Source organism: Juglans regia, chromosome 7 (genome assembly GCF_001411555.2).
Source record: "Juglans regia cultivar Chandler chromosome 7, Walnut 2.0, whole genome shotgun sequence".
Classification (NCBI taxonomy): domain Eukaryota; kingdom Viridiplantae; phylum Streptophyta; class Magnoliopsida; order Fagales; family Juglandaceae; genus Juglans; species Juglans regia.
The window spans coordinates 4599730-4614016 of NC_049907.1; the positions used below are offsets into that span (position 1 = coordinate 4599730).

General features: G+C 37.1%; 3 protein-coding genes across 3 annotated transcripts; 2 read left to right on the forward strand and 1 right to left on the reverse strand.

Moving 5' to 3' along the window:
• The first annotated feature begins 1662 nt into the window (after positions 1 to 1662).
• LOC108987183 (zinc-finger homeodomain protein 6) lies at positions 1663 to 4180 on the forward strand. Its single transcript, XM_018960059.2, has 3 exons — positions 1663 to 2066; positions 2233 to 2341; positions 2663 to 4180. The coding sequence occupies exon 3, from the start codon at positions 2818 to 2820 to the stop codon at positions 3880 to 3882; it is 1065 nt and encodes a 354-aa protein (XP_018815604.2). The 5' UTR covers positions 1663 to 2066; positions 2233 to 2341; positions 2663 to 2817; the 3' UTR covers positions 3883 to 4180.
• Positions 4181 to 6836: 2656 nt separating this feature from the next.
• LOC108987169 lies at positions 6837 to 7826 on the forward strand. The gene has a single exon (XM_018960039.1). The coding sequence runs from the start codon at positions 6837 to 6839 to the stop codon at positions 7824 to 7826; it is 990 nt and encodes a 329-aa protein (XP_018815584.1).
• A 4061-nt stretch (positions 7827 to 11887) lies between these two features.
• LOC108987164 lies at positions 11888 to 13964 on the reverse strand. Its single transcript, XM_018960035.2, has 3 exons — positions 13615 to 13964; positions 12708 to 12817; positions 11888 to 12609 (listed from the first exon to the last, which is right to left on the reverse strand). The coding sequence occupies exons 1-3, from the start codon at positions 13902 to 13904 to the stop codon at positions 12053 to 12055; spliced, it is 957 nt and encodes a 318-aa protein (XP_018815580.2). The 5' UTR covers positions 13905 to 13964; the 3' UTR covers positions 11888 to 12052.
• Positions 13965 to 14287: the final 323 nt, after the last annotated feature.

Below are 14287 nucleotides of genomic sequence, written 5' to 3' on the forward strand. Positions count from 1 at the left end.
GCACGTATTCTGTTATATCTATTTTATAATAATAAAAATAATTTTATAATTTAACGCACCATATCATTATATAGTTAAGTTTATTTTTGTGAAAGTCATTTGTGATTAAGGCATTTATGTTATTTTAACTTGAAGAAAAAATAACTTTAGCTATATCATTTTGGGGTTGAGTGGCTGGCACCTCATCACAATATTCACTATTTTTCATAATTATCTTTAGGTTCAAAGAATTTTTTTTTTTTTTTTTAGAGAAATTCATTTTAAGGAATGAGTACTATATATACCGATTCCTAATCATAAAAATCTAACCAAATTACCATGGAATATAATTTCGGGTGCCCATTTTGCGTATCAATTATACCCAATAATTTTTTTTTATTTTTGAATAGGTTATAAGTATAAATATTGAAATCAAGAGCTATAGAAAGCTAGCTAGCTCCCAAAATTAGCTAGCCTAGTGACCTAAAGGCATGCAATACTAAACCATGCAACTAATATCTCAGCAAGGAGAAAAACAGCTACTAATATTCCATATGTCGGGTCACTTATTTAGAAAGAGTATTCTAACTTTAAATAGTTAAATATATTTTTTGCATTAAATTAATTAGAAGTTTTGAGTCAAGTGATAGAGCATAATTGTGCAGGAATGCTCCGATATATATATATGCATGCATGCATGCATGGTGCAATTGCGTTAAATCATACTCGATCAAATTAAGGGTTGGGATTTGTGGCAATTGAAATGTCCAGGCCAGGGATTAATTACCGTTGGACCTGGAAAAAGATCATGATCAAACTGATGAGGAGCTAGCAAAGTTAATTAGAAACACAACAACAACAACAACAAAAATGTTGTGGGGAGTGAAAAATTGACCTCTCTTTGCTTTAATAATGGATATCTTTTAATTCTCCTTGAACTTACAATTACGATGGAATTAGTTTCATTCGTGAATCTGGTTGGATATAAACGATTGAGTGAGTTCCAAGTATATTGTCCAAAAAGTCGAAAAAAGAATTCTTAGAAGTATAAATGATATGATATTTGTAAGCATTAATTTTTAAAAATATGATATATTGCGAGAAGATGTATATATTAAACAGATTTAACGTATCAGATGAAGTTATGTCAATTTATGAAATTATTTTTGTGTAATTTTTTTATAGTTAAAATATTTTACATATATATTATAAAAATATCTAATTGCATGCATATACTAAATAATTACACTCAAATACTTTTCCCTTTAAATTATATTGTTTTTAAACTTACATATTAATATTAATATTAATACACATTGAATAATTTATACATAATATCATTAAAAATGTTATTAAAAAGAATAAAATTTGAGATGAAGCATAAAATAAAGCGTACGAGATACGACGAAAAGTGGGAAAAGAGATATTGTTGGGAGGAGTCATCTGGTAGCTGGTGAAATAGTGGATAGTTGCAGAAAATGCAGCAGCAGGCGCATAATACATTCACACAAGAAAAGAAAAGAAAAGAAAAACCTCGAGGAGAGAGAGAGAGAGAGAGAGAATCTGACACACACTAACTGGACAAGTGCTGTGGAGTGGACCATGCATTCTCTCACTTTAGTAGTCTCAAGGCCCTCCGTCCTCTAAGATTTCAAGAAAAGAACAAAAAAGTCTACCTCTCACTGTATCACTCAGACACGCACACGTATATACACAAACTCTCTCTCTCTCTCTCTCTGATTACTTTTCCTAAACACCTTCTTTGAGAGCCTCTCTAATTGGGTTTTGCTTCTGAAGAAACCATTAATCTTGGAATTTGAGGTTGCAGGAAGATTCCAGGCAAAGCAAGCAGGGCTACGTCGAGTCAGAGGACCCCCTCCTCTCTATTTCTCTCTGTGTCTTACACATAAAACAACGTTCATTTTGTGGTTGATTTTTAGGGTTTCAGAAAGAGTCCCACAGAAGGGCAAGGGCAATTATTGAGAACTGGACGAGGGTGCAGGCCGTGGGAGAGGACTAACATGACCTTGTCGGTTGTTCTGCAAGACTCCTCTCTGAGTGTAGTCATAACTCAGTTTGAGTGCAAAGTTACCTACATCTTCTTTTATTAGATTGGATGGGTGTTGGGAAACACACGATCTTCCTCTCCACCTCCTTTTGTTATTTTTTTCTCGATACACAAACGTCTCACATTTACATTTTCTTCGTAATTTAAGATTAGGATCTAAGATCTCTTCCTTAATCAACTGTCAGGCTCACGCTCACGCTCACGCTCACGCTCAGGCCAAGTTTTCTTATATTTGCTTCTAAGCTGAGGCAATCACAGCTCCCTCTCTTTTAATGCTACAGTCTGATTTTCAGGGTAAGTTCTATTTTAATTAGCTAATATTGTAGGGCCCCCTCCCAATCTGAGTTACATCTCTAGAGATTTTCTTCCTCCATTTTTACTTCTTACTTCGTTAATTTCTTGATTAGTCAGAGATTCTCGTTCTATTAAATCCGTCTATTCCATCGGTCAATTTACTGCTCGATCACTTGCTTACGTCTTTGGAAATAAGGTTGAAATTAGTGTTATGGTAGTGGGTTTAGCACCCAAAATGTCAAGATCAGAATGAGAAAGAAAGAATAATTTTGGGTTTTGGTAGTGATTATATGTTTGATTAAGTATTGTTGTTTTGATTAGATGGGATGAATTAGGGTTGAGAGGAATACAGCAACTTCCATAACAAACAGAAATCAGAAAGGAAACGAGGATGTTTTGAGAGTCATCATTTTTATTATTTTCAAAACACAAAGGGAGACTGAGATCAAGGATTCACATCAGAAATCAGATTTAAAATGGAACTGAGAGGCCAAGATAAAGAAATAGGGATGCCGAGCACCTTGAGCTATAATCCATCCCACAGAGAGTCAACCAACAAGCTGTCTTCTCCAATTGTAGCTTCAGCTGTGGGAGAAAGACGAAGGGATCAAACTGTTCATGGTAACACGATCGTTAACCCAGTTCAAGCCCTAGATCATCGTCCTGTTTATCATCATCATCATCCTCCTCCTCCTCCTCCTCAACAGTCAGATCCACATCCACAGCAAGATGCACACAAAACCAGAAGAGATCCAGACCCAAATCCAGATCCAGTCCCAGCTCTTGCAGCCACAGGTGCAATAAGCACACCAACCAGTACTGGCGCATCAACATTAAAATCACCACTCCCACGAAGCACCTCTACCATTAGGGCTGCACCAAAGGTGAGATATAGAGAATGTTTGAAGAACCACGTGGCCAGCACGGGCGGGCACGTTGTGGATGGCTGCGGAGAATTCATGTCAAGCGGGAAGGAAGGCACCCCGGAGGCCTTAAAGTGTGCAGCTTGTGAATGCCACCGGAATTTCCATCGGAAAGAAGTCGAGGGTGATTCTAAATATGTTTCCAATTGTTACTACCCGAACCCCAGCATAAACAATGGCCAAAGAGAAATGGTACCTACTCAACATCATCCTCCATTCCCTCCTCCCTCGGCTCATGTATTTCACCATCACCAGAAATTCCCGCATGTTCTATCCACAGCTCCATTGACCGGAGCCACCGCGCCGATGATGATGGCCTTTGGAGGCGGCGGTGGAGCGCCAGCCGAGTCTTCGAGCGAAGATCTCAATATGTTTCGGTCTAATGTTGGTATGCAAACTTCCGTACAAGCGCCGCAATCCAAAAGGAGGTTTCGGACAAAATTTACTCAGGAACAGAAAGATAAGATGATGGAATTTGCTGAGAAGTTGGGGTGGAAGATCCAGAAACATGACGACCAAGAAGTCCAGCAGTTCTGTTCGGAAGTGGGTGTAAAGAGGCAAGTTTTCAAGGTATGGATGCACAACAATAAACAATCCATGAAGAAGAAGCAAATGTAAGGCAAATCAAACTCTTCAAACCCTTGAGATTACTTTTACTGATCAGCAAATGCATATATTTGGTGAATGATTAGATTAGATATGCACAGAGGTACTACAGAATGGAGGAGTTAGATTACCCACCCACTACTGTACGTATTATTAGCAATAATTTTTTTTTTTTTTTGGTGCAATTCGCAGTGATGCTATAAATTAACCTCAATCAATCTGTAAATCTTCTTCTAATTTGGCGACTCTTGGTAATCATAATTAATATTCTCTCAATAATTGGTACGCCCATGTTTATTATCTTTGTACTGAAAATATTCTGTCTCTCATCTTCTTTATTCCAAAACTAGCTAGCTCAAGTTTCCACGGATCGAGGCAAATCAGGGAAAAAGGGTAGAGATAGAAAAATGATACAGCTTAATTTTGGTTTTGTTGGATGAATATGAAAGATGGGTTTTATGTTCGTTAAAACATGTTCATCTGTAATAAAAATTCTCTCTTTAACATTCGTTAGTAGTTCTTACTATCTCACTTCCTTACTTTAACCCTTTAGTAAAGTAATTGCTTTGGTAAAACCCTATATATGCTACTTCCATCTTTCTCAGGAATCAAACGGGACTGAAGGTGTCACTAAACAGTACTTTAAAAAAATACCGACACTATATAAGTTCCGGTCGCGTTGTCTTTTACCATGTTTGAGAATTTGTAATTACCATCCGCGGACTCCTATTGTGGGTGTTCAGTACTATCAAAACTAGATAAGTTTTCTCTGTCATGTATTTACTGTTGCACGTGGAGAGGCGTCTGTCAATCTGAACCAAAGTTCGTACGGTAAACGACTTTATTGCCCATGGCCACTGGCCAGGCCGGAGAAAACATCAATGGAGGAGCTGTCATATAGGGAGTTTTGCTGGAAGATGGTCCAAATTAAAAATAGGGTTATAATTTAGCTTGATTCGGGATATAATTCATGACGGCCTGGATGAAGAGGCCAGTTTTCAAATAAATTTAGGAAGCCTTTACGGAGGAAAAAAAAAAAAAAGATGCGATGAAACCTAATGCAAGTTCAACTACTGTCAAATCTGCAGATCTTTAACTTTCCAAATTTTGATGTAAAAAAATGTTGGCATTCTCATATATAAGAAATCACTATGGAATTGGAAAGGCTGAGAGAAAAGACTTACAACATTACTAGCATGCAGTACTATGGACTTGGAAAGGATCTAAACAGTATCTGTCTTTATTACTCTTTAGCGCGTGCAAAATATTCATGGTTGCAGAAAAAAGTACTGGACTTAGCTAGAGGCAATCTTGTACGAAAGATACCATATATATATATATATATGTGTGTGTGTGTAAAAAGAGTTCTGATCAGAAGATGGAAGCATCCCTGTTTAATAGCTCAATATTGCTATATCTGAATGAAGGGTCATCATCAGAGATACAGCACTTTTAACAGTAAAAATACCAACACCAACAAGAATATATATTTAAGAGCAACAAGTGAGAGAAGCAAAAAAAGAAAAATGAATCCAGCGAATGTAGAGACTCGCGGGATAATGACAGAAGCAGAATACAAGGAGAGTTCGGCTACTTTAAAATCAAACAGGACTCAATAGACCGACAACTGGGTGAAGATTCGTGATCATAAGAGGACAGATTATAAACTTAATAAATGCACATTACATGAATGTGTAAGCTGGAAAAGCTATAATTTCAATTAAGAAATCCAAACAAGTTATTATTTTGGATTTATATATGTCTACGGCTTGGATCCGACAATAAACAATTTGGATTCATGGGTCTAGATCAGTAGTACTTATTGTGGAATTCTAGAGGATAAACAATAAATTCATGGGATTTTAAAAAGGACTTTCCTCCATCTTCTTGATAACCTACCTATGCTATCTTTAATATGTTGAACACCTAATAATAGAACTAACGACATCATGTTATTGTCCCTTAGCTAGGTTCTTTTCTTCTTAAGGATAATCGCATGCCCCCTAAGTTGGGATGAAGCTTAATTTAACTTAAAAGCTACAAAGTCATAAACTTATGACATAATTAATATATAGTACCCATTCAGATATATATATATATATATATAATATATATATATATATAACTATGGTAGCCAGTACGTAGCTCTATCATTCCGCGTACGGTCTAATTTATTTTCACAATCATTCTCATTTTATCTTATCTATTATTACAATTTTCTTAAATTTTCACATAAAATAAAATAAAAAATTCAACTTTTTCAAATCTCAAAATAAAAATAATATTAAAAAAATATATTTTAATAATATTTTATTCAACTTTCAACTTTTATCTCAAATCTCAATTACTCATCTCATATCATTACAAAAAAACAAACGGGATCACTTTCTAGATAGTAATTTCAACTACAGTACTATATATATATATATATATATATATATATATATATAATCTAGTCTAAAGTACTATCTAATGTTTAGATTTCCTTCTACTTTCTCCCTTTTTGTTTACTCATTTCTAAAATCATGTCTAATTAATGATCATATGTCATTCCTAGAATGATAATTTCCTCTACCAGCTTTCTGCATTAAGATCCCTTAATATTTTTTAAGTTTCTTCAATGTCTTTTTAATCAAAATCCTCTAAAGTCAAGTTCGAGTACAGCATAAGGGGACAGAAATTCGATGAAATTTGAAAGTCTCAAGTACTGTATTACAGCACATCAGAATTTCCATCTCCATGATTCTTGCACATCCCACCAATTTTGCTATATAATATTTGATTTATTTGTAACGGCATTATTTGATTTCTTTCCATGTAAATTATTTGATTTCTTTCCATGTAAAGCATCACCGTACATAGCTCTATATGTTATTCTCAATGAAATAATACGAATCAATTTCAGCCAAACTATTGTTTAACATGGTATCAGGCCAAAACAGATTCTGACTCACCTCTCATTGCCGATGGCTTCCTCAACCGATGATCCTCCTCCATCTTCTTCCCCATATCTCCTCCACCCCTCTGATTCTCCTAGTCTCGTTCTGGTTTCCGGTCTCCTCACAGGTGACAATTTCCCAAAATGGCAGCGTGCTATTCGCCGTGCACTCAACGCTAAACACAAACTCTCTTTCGTTGATGGTACTCTCCATGCCCCTGCCAAAACCTCCCCTGATTATGCCCAATGGAGCCGCACCAAAGACATGGTCTTAACTTGGCTTCTCAACACAATCACCCCTTCCCTAGCCAATTCCTTGGACTATCACGATGATCCTCGAGATGTTTGGCTTGATCTCGAATCTCGTTTTAGCCATGGAAATAATGCTCGCCTCTTCCATCTCAAAAGAGAAATATCCAACCTTCATCAAAACCAACTTTCTATACCCGATTACTACAACAATATCAAACAGCTTTGGGATGAGTTGGGAAATCTCCAACCTCTCACCGATGCTACTACCTTGGAAAAAAGGGCTGAAGATGAACGTGTCTTTCAATTTCTTCTCGGCCTCAATGATTCCTACTCTGCTCTTCGGTCCCAAATCCTTGCCACTGACCCTCTTCCATCTCTGAATAAAATTTTTTCCATCCTCTTTCAAGAAGAACAACAGAGGCTCCTTCAAGTATCTCATCTCCACCCAGAAAATCTTGCTCTTGCTGCTTGGAGTTCCTCTCATCCACGGCCACCTCTCAAATGCACCGAATGCGGAAAGGATGGCCACTTACGGAATCGCTGCTGGCGTATTATCGGCTACCCACCGGGCCGTGAACCACGCAACACCCAAAGGCCATCTCTGCTCGGGAAACCTCCTTCTGCCACCGTCCATCTCGCTGCTTCCAACCCGGTTCCAATTGGTCCTTCGTCCAGCCTGATTCCAGGACTCTCCTCCGAAACCTATCAACAGCTCATGAATCTCTTACAAACCCCTCCATCGACGGCAAATTTTGTTGGTATATAAAATAATAAAATCTACCTCTTACCATTAGCTTAACCTTTTGGGACAAGTGGTGATTTCACATGGTATCAGAGCCAGGTTCTGAGTTCGAACCCTGACTCTACACTCTATCCCATTTAATTAAATATTCCACTTGTTGGGCCTACTCATTGAGGGAAAGTCTGGCCCACAAGTGAGGGGGAGTGTTAAGATATAAAATAATAAAATCTACCTCTTACCATTAGCTTAAGCTTTTGGGACAAGTGGTGATTTCACATCTCCGTGTGTTTGGCTGCCTTTGCTATGCTCAAACTCTTACTGCTCATCGTGATAAATTTTCACCCCATGCCTCGCGTTGTGTCTTCCTTGGTTATCCGAGCAACCGCAAAGCTTATAAGTTATACAATATGGACACCCATGTCATTTTCTACTCCCGAGATGTTACCTTTCATGAAAATCAATTTCCCTTCCAAACTCTTATGTCTCCACCTCAGTCTACTTCCATCATTCTCCCTTTACATGTTCCTGAAAATCCCACTACTCCTAATACCTCTCCTAACACTTCTCCTCCCACCATATCTCCCGACCCTATCCCTCCCGCTTCTCGCCCACGTCGTACTATCACCCGACCTACATATCTCCTTGATTATATTTGTCCCACCATACCCACGGAGTCCATTGCTACTTCAACCGTTGCACAGTCCTCAGGTACTTCTCACCATTTATCTGCATTTATCTCTTACTCTCGTTTTTCTCCTGCTCATTATTCTTTCTTAACTGCCCTTACTGCCTCTGTTGAACCTACCTCTTATTCAGAAGCTACTCGCCACTCTCACTGGCGTGAAGCTATGTCCTCTGAACTCTGTGCTCTTGAGGAAAACTCTACTTGGACTCTTGAACCACTCCCTCCTGGTAAACAACCCATTGGTTGCAAGTGGGTCTTTAAGACCAAATTACGAGCAGATGGTACTGTTGAACGTCACAAAGCTCGCCTCCTCGCCAAAGGCTACACTCAAGTTGAAGGCATTGACTACCATGAAACCTTTGCCCCAGTCGCCAAAATGACCACAGTTCGAAGTGTTCTTGCTATTGCTGCTGCCAAAAATTGGATTATTCACCAAATGGATGTCAACAATGCATTCTTACACGGTGATCTTGATGAGGAAGTTTACATGAAACTTCCTCCCGGTTATTGTCCTAAGGGGGAGACACGGGTTTGCCGTCTACGGAAATCCCTCTACGGCCTCAAGCAGGCCTCCCGTAACTGGTTTTTTAAACTAACATCTGTTCTTCTTACTGCAGGTTTTGTTCAGTCTCAGGCAGATCATTCCTTTTTCACCTTGATCACTGCTACCAACCTCACCATTGTTCTTGTTTATGTTGATGACATTTTGGTTGTCGGCAATGATCTTTCTCAGGTTACCTACTTCAAGACCATTATTTCCACTCACTTCAAAACCAAGGATCTTGGCCCTCTCAAATATTTCCTTGGACTTGAAGTTGCTCGCTCTCCTTCTGGCATCTTTCTTAATCAACGGAAATATGCCCTAGACATCCTTACTGATAGCGGCCTTCTTGGTTCTCGCCCTGCTTCCTTCCCTATGGAACAAAACTTGAAGCTCAGCGACACTGATGGCAATCTTCTTCCTGATCCCGGCTCCTATCAACGGTTAGTTGGACGACTCATTTATCTCACCATTACCCGACCCGACATTGTTTTTGCAGTGAACATTCTCAGCCAATTTATGCATGCCCCCCGGGTTCCGCACATGACTGCTGCCACACGTGTCCTTCGTTACATTAAAGGCACCCCAGGCCAAGGCATTTTTTTCCCTTCCTCTAATGATCTGCATGTTAGTGCTTATACTGATTCTGATTGGGCCAGTTGTCCCACCACTCGTCGCTCCACTACCGGTTTCTTTATCACACTTGGTTCTAGTCTCATTTCTTGGCGTACTAAGAAACAAACAACTGTTGCTCGCTCCTCTACCGAAACTGAATATCGTGCCATGGCCGTCACTACATGTGAACTAGTCTGGATTCAACAGCTACTTCATGATCTTGGCATCTCTCACAAAGACCCTATGACTCTCTATTGTGACAATCAATCTGCCATTTACATTGCTCAAAACCCAGTTTTTCACGAGCGTACCAAACATATTGAAATTGATTGCCACATTGTACGTGACAAACTTCATTCGGGTCTCTTCACCACCGCTCATCTTCCTTCTTCAGAGCAGATTGCTGACATCTTCACCAAAGCCTTGGGTTCTGATCTCTTTCATCACTTATCTCACAAGTTGGGCATTATGGATCTTCATGCGCCAACTTGAGAGGGAGTATTACAGCATATCAGAATTTCCATCTCCATGATTCTTGCACATCCCACCAATTTTGCTATATAATATTTGATTTATTTGTAACGGCATTATTTGATTTCTTTCCATGTAAATTATTTGATTTCTTTCCATGTAAAACATCACCGTACATAGCTCTATATATTATTCTCAATGAAATAATACGAATCAATTTCAGCCAAACTATTGTTTAACATACTGGGAGCTAGATAGATAGATAGACACATAAATAATGGGTCCTAAATATTTATCAAATATTTAATATTGCTTGACAAATTCACACAAACAATAATAAAATATATACTAAGGCTTACTAATTTATACATCTCTATTTTTCACTTAAGACCTTCGGCTTCGAGTTCAAATACATTCTGAATTCTATTGACATTTTATCAACATCATGGTCAAGCCATTCGAATTTCTCCACTGGATCAGTGGCAATATTTCCCAACAGTAGAATCTGCTTACTACATTTTGTTTCATATTCCCGGACGGCAAGCACAGTACTCATGTGCTGGCGCGCGCAACCACTGGTATAAGATGGACAGGTCTGTTTGGACATGACTTGGACTATTTAAACTTTGGTGAATAATAATAAAATAGTTTTAGTAAATATGTTTTATTGAGTTTAAAAAAATAAGAGAGAAAAAGTTGAAAAAAATTGATAAAATTAAAAAAAAAAATTGTTTGAATATAATTTTTTAATTTTATTTTTGACCTAAAATTTGTATTAATTTTTATATTTTGTTTTGAAGTTTGTAAAAATATTTGATTTTGTATTTGAATAATGATTAGTTGAATATTTGAAATTGAAAAATATTTTATATTTGAATAATGTTTGAAAACGAAATTATAAGAAATTTTGAGAATTGTTGATTTGTCCAAAGATGCCTTTAACTATGTCTCCCATCTCCCCATAATAAGAGTAATGGTATTGGTCTATTCATATGCATATGCATATGTAAAATTACCTCTTTTGTATATCCAATTTGCCATTCAAGTAAAATTTTCACATTGGCTTATGCATATTTGAGATTATTTTATTATTATTAAATTTTTGTTTTTTATATATATTTGACAATTAACATCCACTACATACATTTGACATTAATAATACAAATACAATAATAAAAAATATAATTTTTTTATATATTATATTAAAAATATAATAAAATGAAAAAATATATATAATATATTATAATAATAAAATGAATGTGCAAGTGAAGATTTATTGTATTGTTGAAGGAGGGAGAAAAAAAAAGGATTATGAGAGAGAGAGAGTGAGAGGAGAGATAAATAATGATTAAAATATAATTTGTAGGATGAATAATAGTTATCCAAATTTAGATAAAAATTATTCATATGTAGCTAAATATTTGGATATGTATATATAAGCTAATGTGGAAGATTTTATGCAAATATGACTTTGCATATGTATATGCATAGACCAATGTTAATACTCTAAAGAAAAAGCTAAGAAAAAAATCTACCAGAAATTTTTGGATTAAATCACATTTTTAAAAAGATCGTACTACAAGGACCGAGACTTTAATCGAAGAACACATAAGTGCAAATGTAATTTTTTATTTTCTTCTTCTTTTTCTTTAATATTTTTTTATACATATTTAAATATTTTTAAACCATAAAATAATAATTCACTAATATTCAATTCCTTAACCATTAACTAGCATTTTCCTTTCTAAAATGGGAAAAAAGTTATTCCTCGGATACAAATTTCATTATCTTAAATTAATTCCCTACTAAAGATAAACATATTATTAATGTAGAATGACAGAAATATATATAACAATAAACATATATAAAACTCACAGATGGCTTCAGGAAGATTATAACATGATAAAAGTGGTCATCATAATCATCCCTGGCCTCCCTTCATATCTCTGCCTTGATGTTCCTCATCTTAGCCCCAACATCTCCTGCAGCCTGCGAAGCTTTCTCCTTTGCAGCCTCGTAATTAGTCTTGGCATGTTCTGTCATGGTCTCCTTCGCTGTCATGTACGAATCCTCCACATGATGCTTTGCTTTGTCATACGCATTGGCTGCTTTCTCCTTTTCACATCCCATTGTTTCTTTCATCATCTCTCCCCCATCCTGGGCCTTATCCGTGGCCACATTTGAAGCTACATTCATTTTCTGCTTAGCTCCATCATAGGCATCTGCTGCTTTATCTTTTGCATACCCGATTGCATCTGACATCTTCTCTTGAACATCCCCAGCCCTATTGGAAGCCGTTTCAGTAGCCATGTTCAGTGTCGAACTAGCGCCATCGTAAGCATCAGCTCCTTTGTTTTTCCCATATGCCATCGCTCCTGCCATTGTCTCCTCCGCATCACCAACCTTGTCTGTAGCCATTCTTATAGTTTGATCGGCTTTCTCAGAGACGAAGTGTTTTGCATCACCCGCCGTCTTGGAAGCATACTTTGGTGCATCTGGGAGAGGACAAATTAAAAAAAGACTGAAAACATTAGTTTTTTTTTTTTTTTTTTTATTGCCACCGGTTGTCCGATAACAAAGTCCGGACTAATACCAGATCCTGCAGAACTTATTGTATCCGTGGCTCTCCATGCTGCATACCCAGCTTTATCCATCGCATTTTGAACATCCTCTTTTGCATTGTTCTGTCCAAGTCCAAATCCCCTATCATACCATTCCATCATATTAGTCAATAACCTTTCAAAGCATGCAGAAAAGAAAAAATATTCAGGCAAGTAAGATCTTATTCTAGTTCAAACATAGATGTATTAATCACACATCATTCTTCTCTTAATTTACCTTTTGTGCAGAATATGATTTCCCCCCTTAAGGCAGGTGGTCATGCAACCCTAGAACTATTCCAAGTCACCAGTTAATGTGTCTAGTGCGAGTACTCCAACCCTGATCTCTTCTTTGTGAAAGTGTAATAAGGTGTGCAGACACGACATGGATATATTGTCATGTTGGTCTTCAATATGACTGAAAAACATGTTGGAAACTTCCAAAATTCCTATACGGCATTATTTTGTGACATAAAAAGATTAATTACTATTGATCTTATCACGGATCGAATGAGAAATTCTCAGGAGAAGTGAAAGAAAAATATTACATCTTCAAGCTCTCTTTATTTTCCGGTTCCCCCCAAACGTTGATCATTGAACGTTAATTAATGCTACCTATTAGGTGACCTAACGACACATAAATGGCTATAGAATTTTGGCTTTTCGTTTTCTCTCCTTTTTTTTTTTTTAGAGAAATATTCTAGTAAGTTTGTGGAAATGTAACAGTACTCTCTTCCTACCTCATTACTTTTTTTATAATAATCAATAATAAATATAGACGATTCTTACATATATATATATATATATATATTGTCCTACAAAATATAGAAAAAAAAAGAAGAGAAATATGTATGACATGGATTAAGGAAAATGCGAAGGGAGAAGAATATATATATATACTCGTTGAACTTGTCATAAGCCCAATCGACCCAGGAATCCATCTTGTCTTTGGAATCGTGCATGGCTTCGGCAGCGCCTTGTTTGGCCTCCTCCGCTTTCACCCCGGCAGTCTCTGCCGCCGCATTCATCCTCTCCTTAGCATCATCCATGGCGTTCTCTCCCCAGCACCAACACATTCCCGGCCACAGCACCGCCACGCACAACAACAAAACTACCCATGCCCTTGTCTTCGCCATCTCTCTCAACGAACAGTAGTAAGTGTAAGAACTGAAGAGCCAAATTAAAAGCATCGGAACTGAAAGTTCCAAGATCCTGAATAAAAATTGGAGAGACCGTTGGTGTTCGGCCCGGTCTCTACGTGGCGCATTGGGGTAACGTGGCGGTTATTCGGGACGGTTAAGGAAGAGCGATTGCTGTCCTTGCGCCACGTGTGTTTGAGGTTGGGCACGTCCCGTGCGGTCTTTGTCGCCTTTTACGGGTCTCGTTCCGCCACCAAAAGTGGAGTCTTTGGAAAAAGGAAACTGCAGGTTCGGGGTTATGAAAATTTTGTATTTTATTTGAGTTTAAAATATTATGTTTTAATTTATTATTATTTTAAGATTTGAAAAATATGAATTAAGATTTGAAAAAATTGAATTGTTTATTATATTTTGTATGTGAATTTAAAAAAGAT

What these genes read in the sequence shown, in the direction of transcription:
- LOC108987164 (XM_018960035.2), bottom strand. Translation starts at nt 13,904, where the DNA reads ATGCTTTTAATTTGGCTCTTCAGTTCTTACACTTACTACTGTTCGTTG. An exon ending in GCTTATGACAAGTTCAACGA is followed by an intron (nt 12,818 to 13,614) that starts GTATATATATAT and finishes ATGGTATGATAG; the next exon opens with GGGATTTGGACTTGGACAGA. An exon ending in AATAAGTTCTGCAGGATCTG is followed by an intron (nt 12,610 to 12,707) that starts GTATTAGTCCGG and finishes GTCCTCTCCCAG; the next exon opens with ATGCACCAAAGTATGCTTCC.
- LOC108987183 (XM_018960059.2), top strand. Translation starts at nt 2,818, where the DNA reads ATGGAACTGAGAGGCCAAGATAAAGAAATAGGGATGCCGAGCACCTTG.
- LOC108987169 (XM_018960039.1), top strand. Translation starts at nt 6,837, where the DNA reads ATGGCTTCCTCAACCGATGATCCTCCTCCATCTTCTTCCCCATATCTC.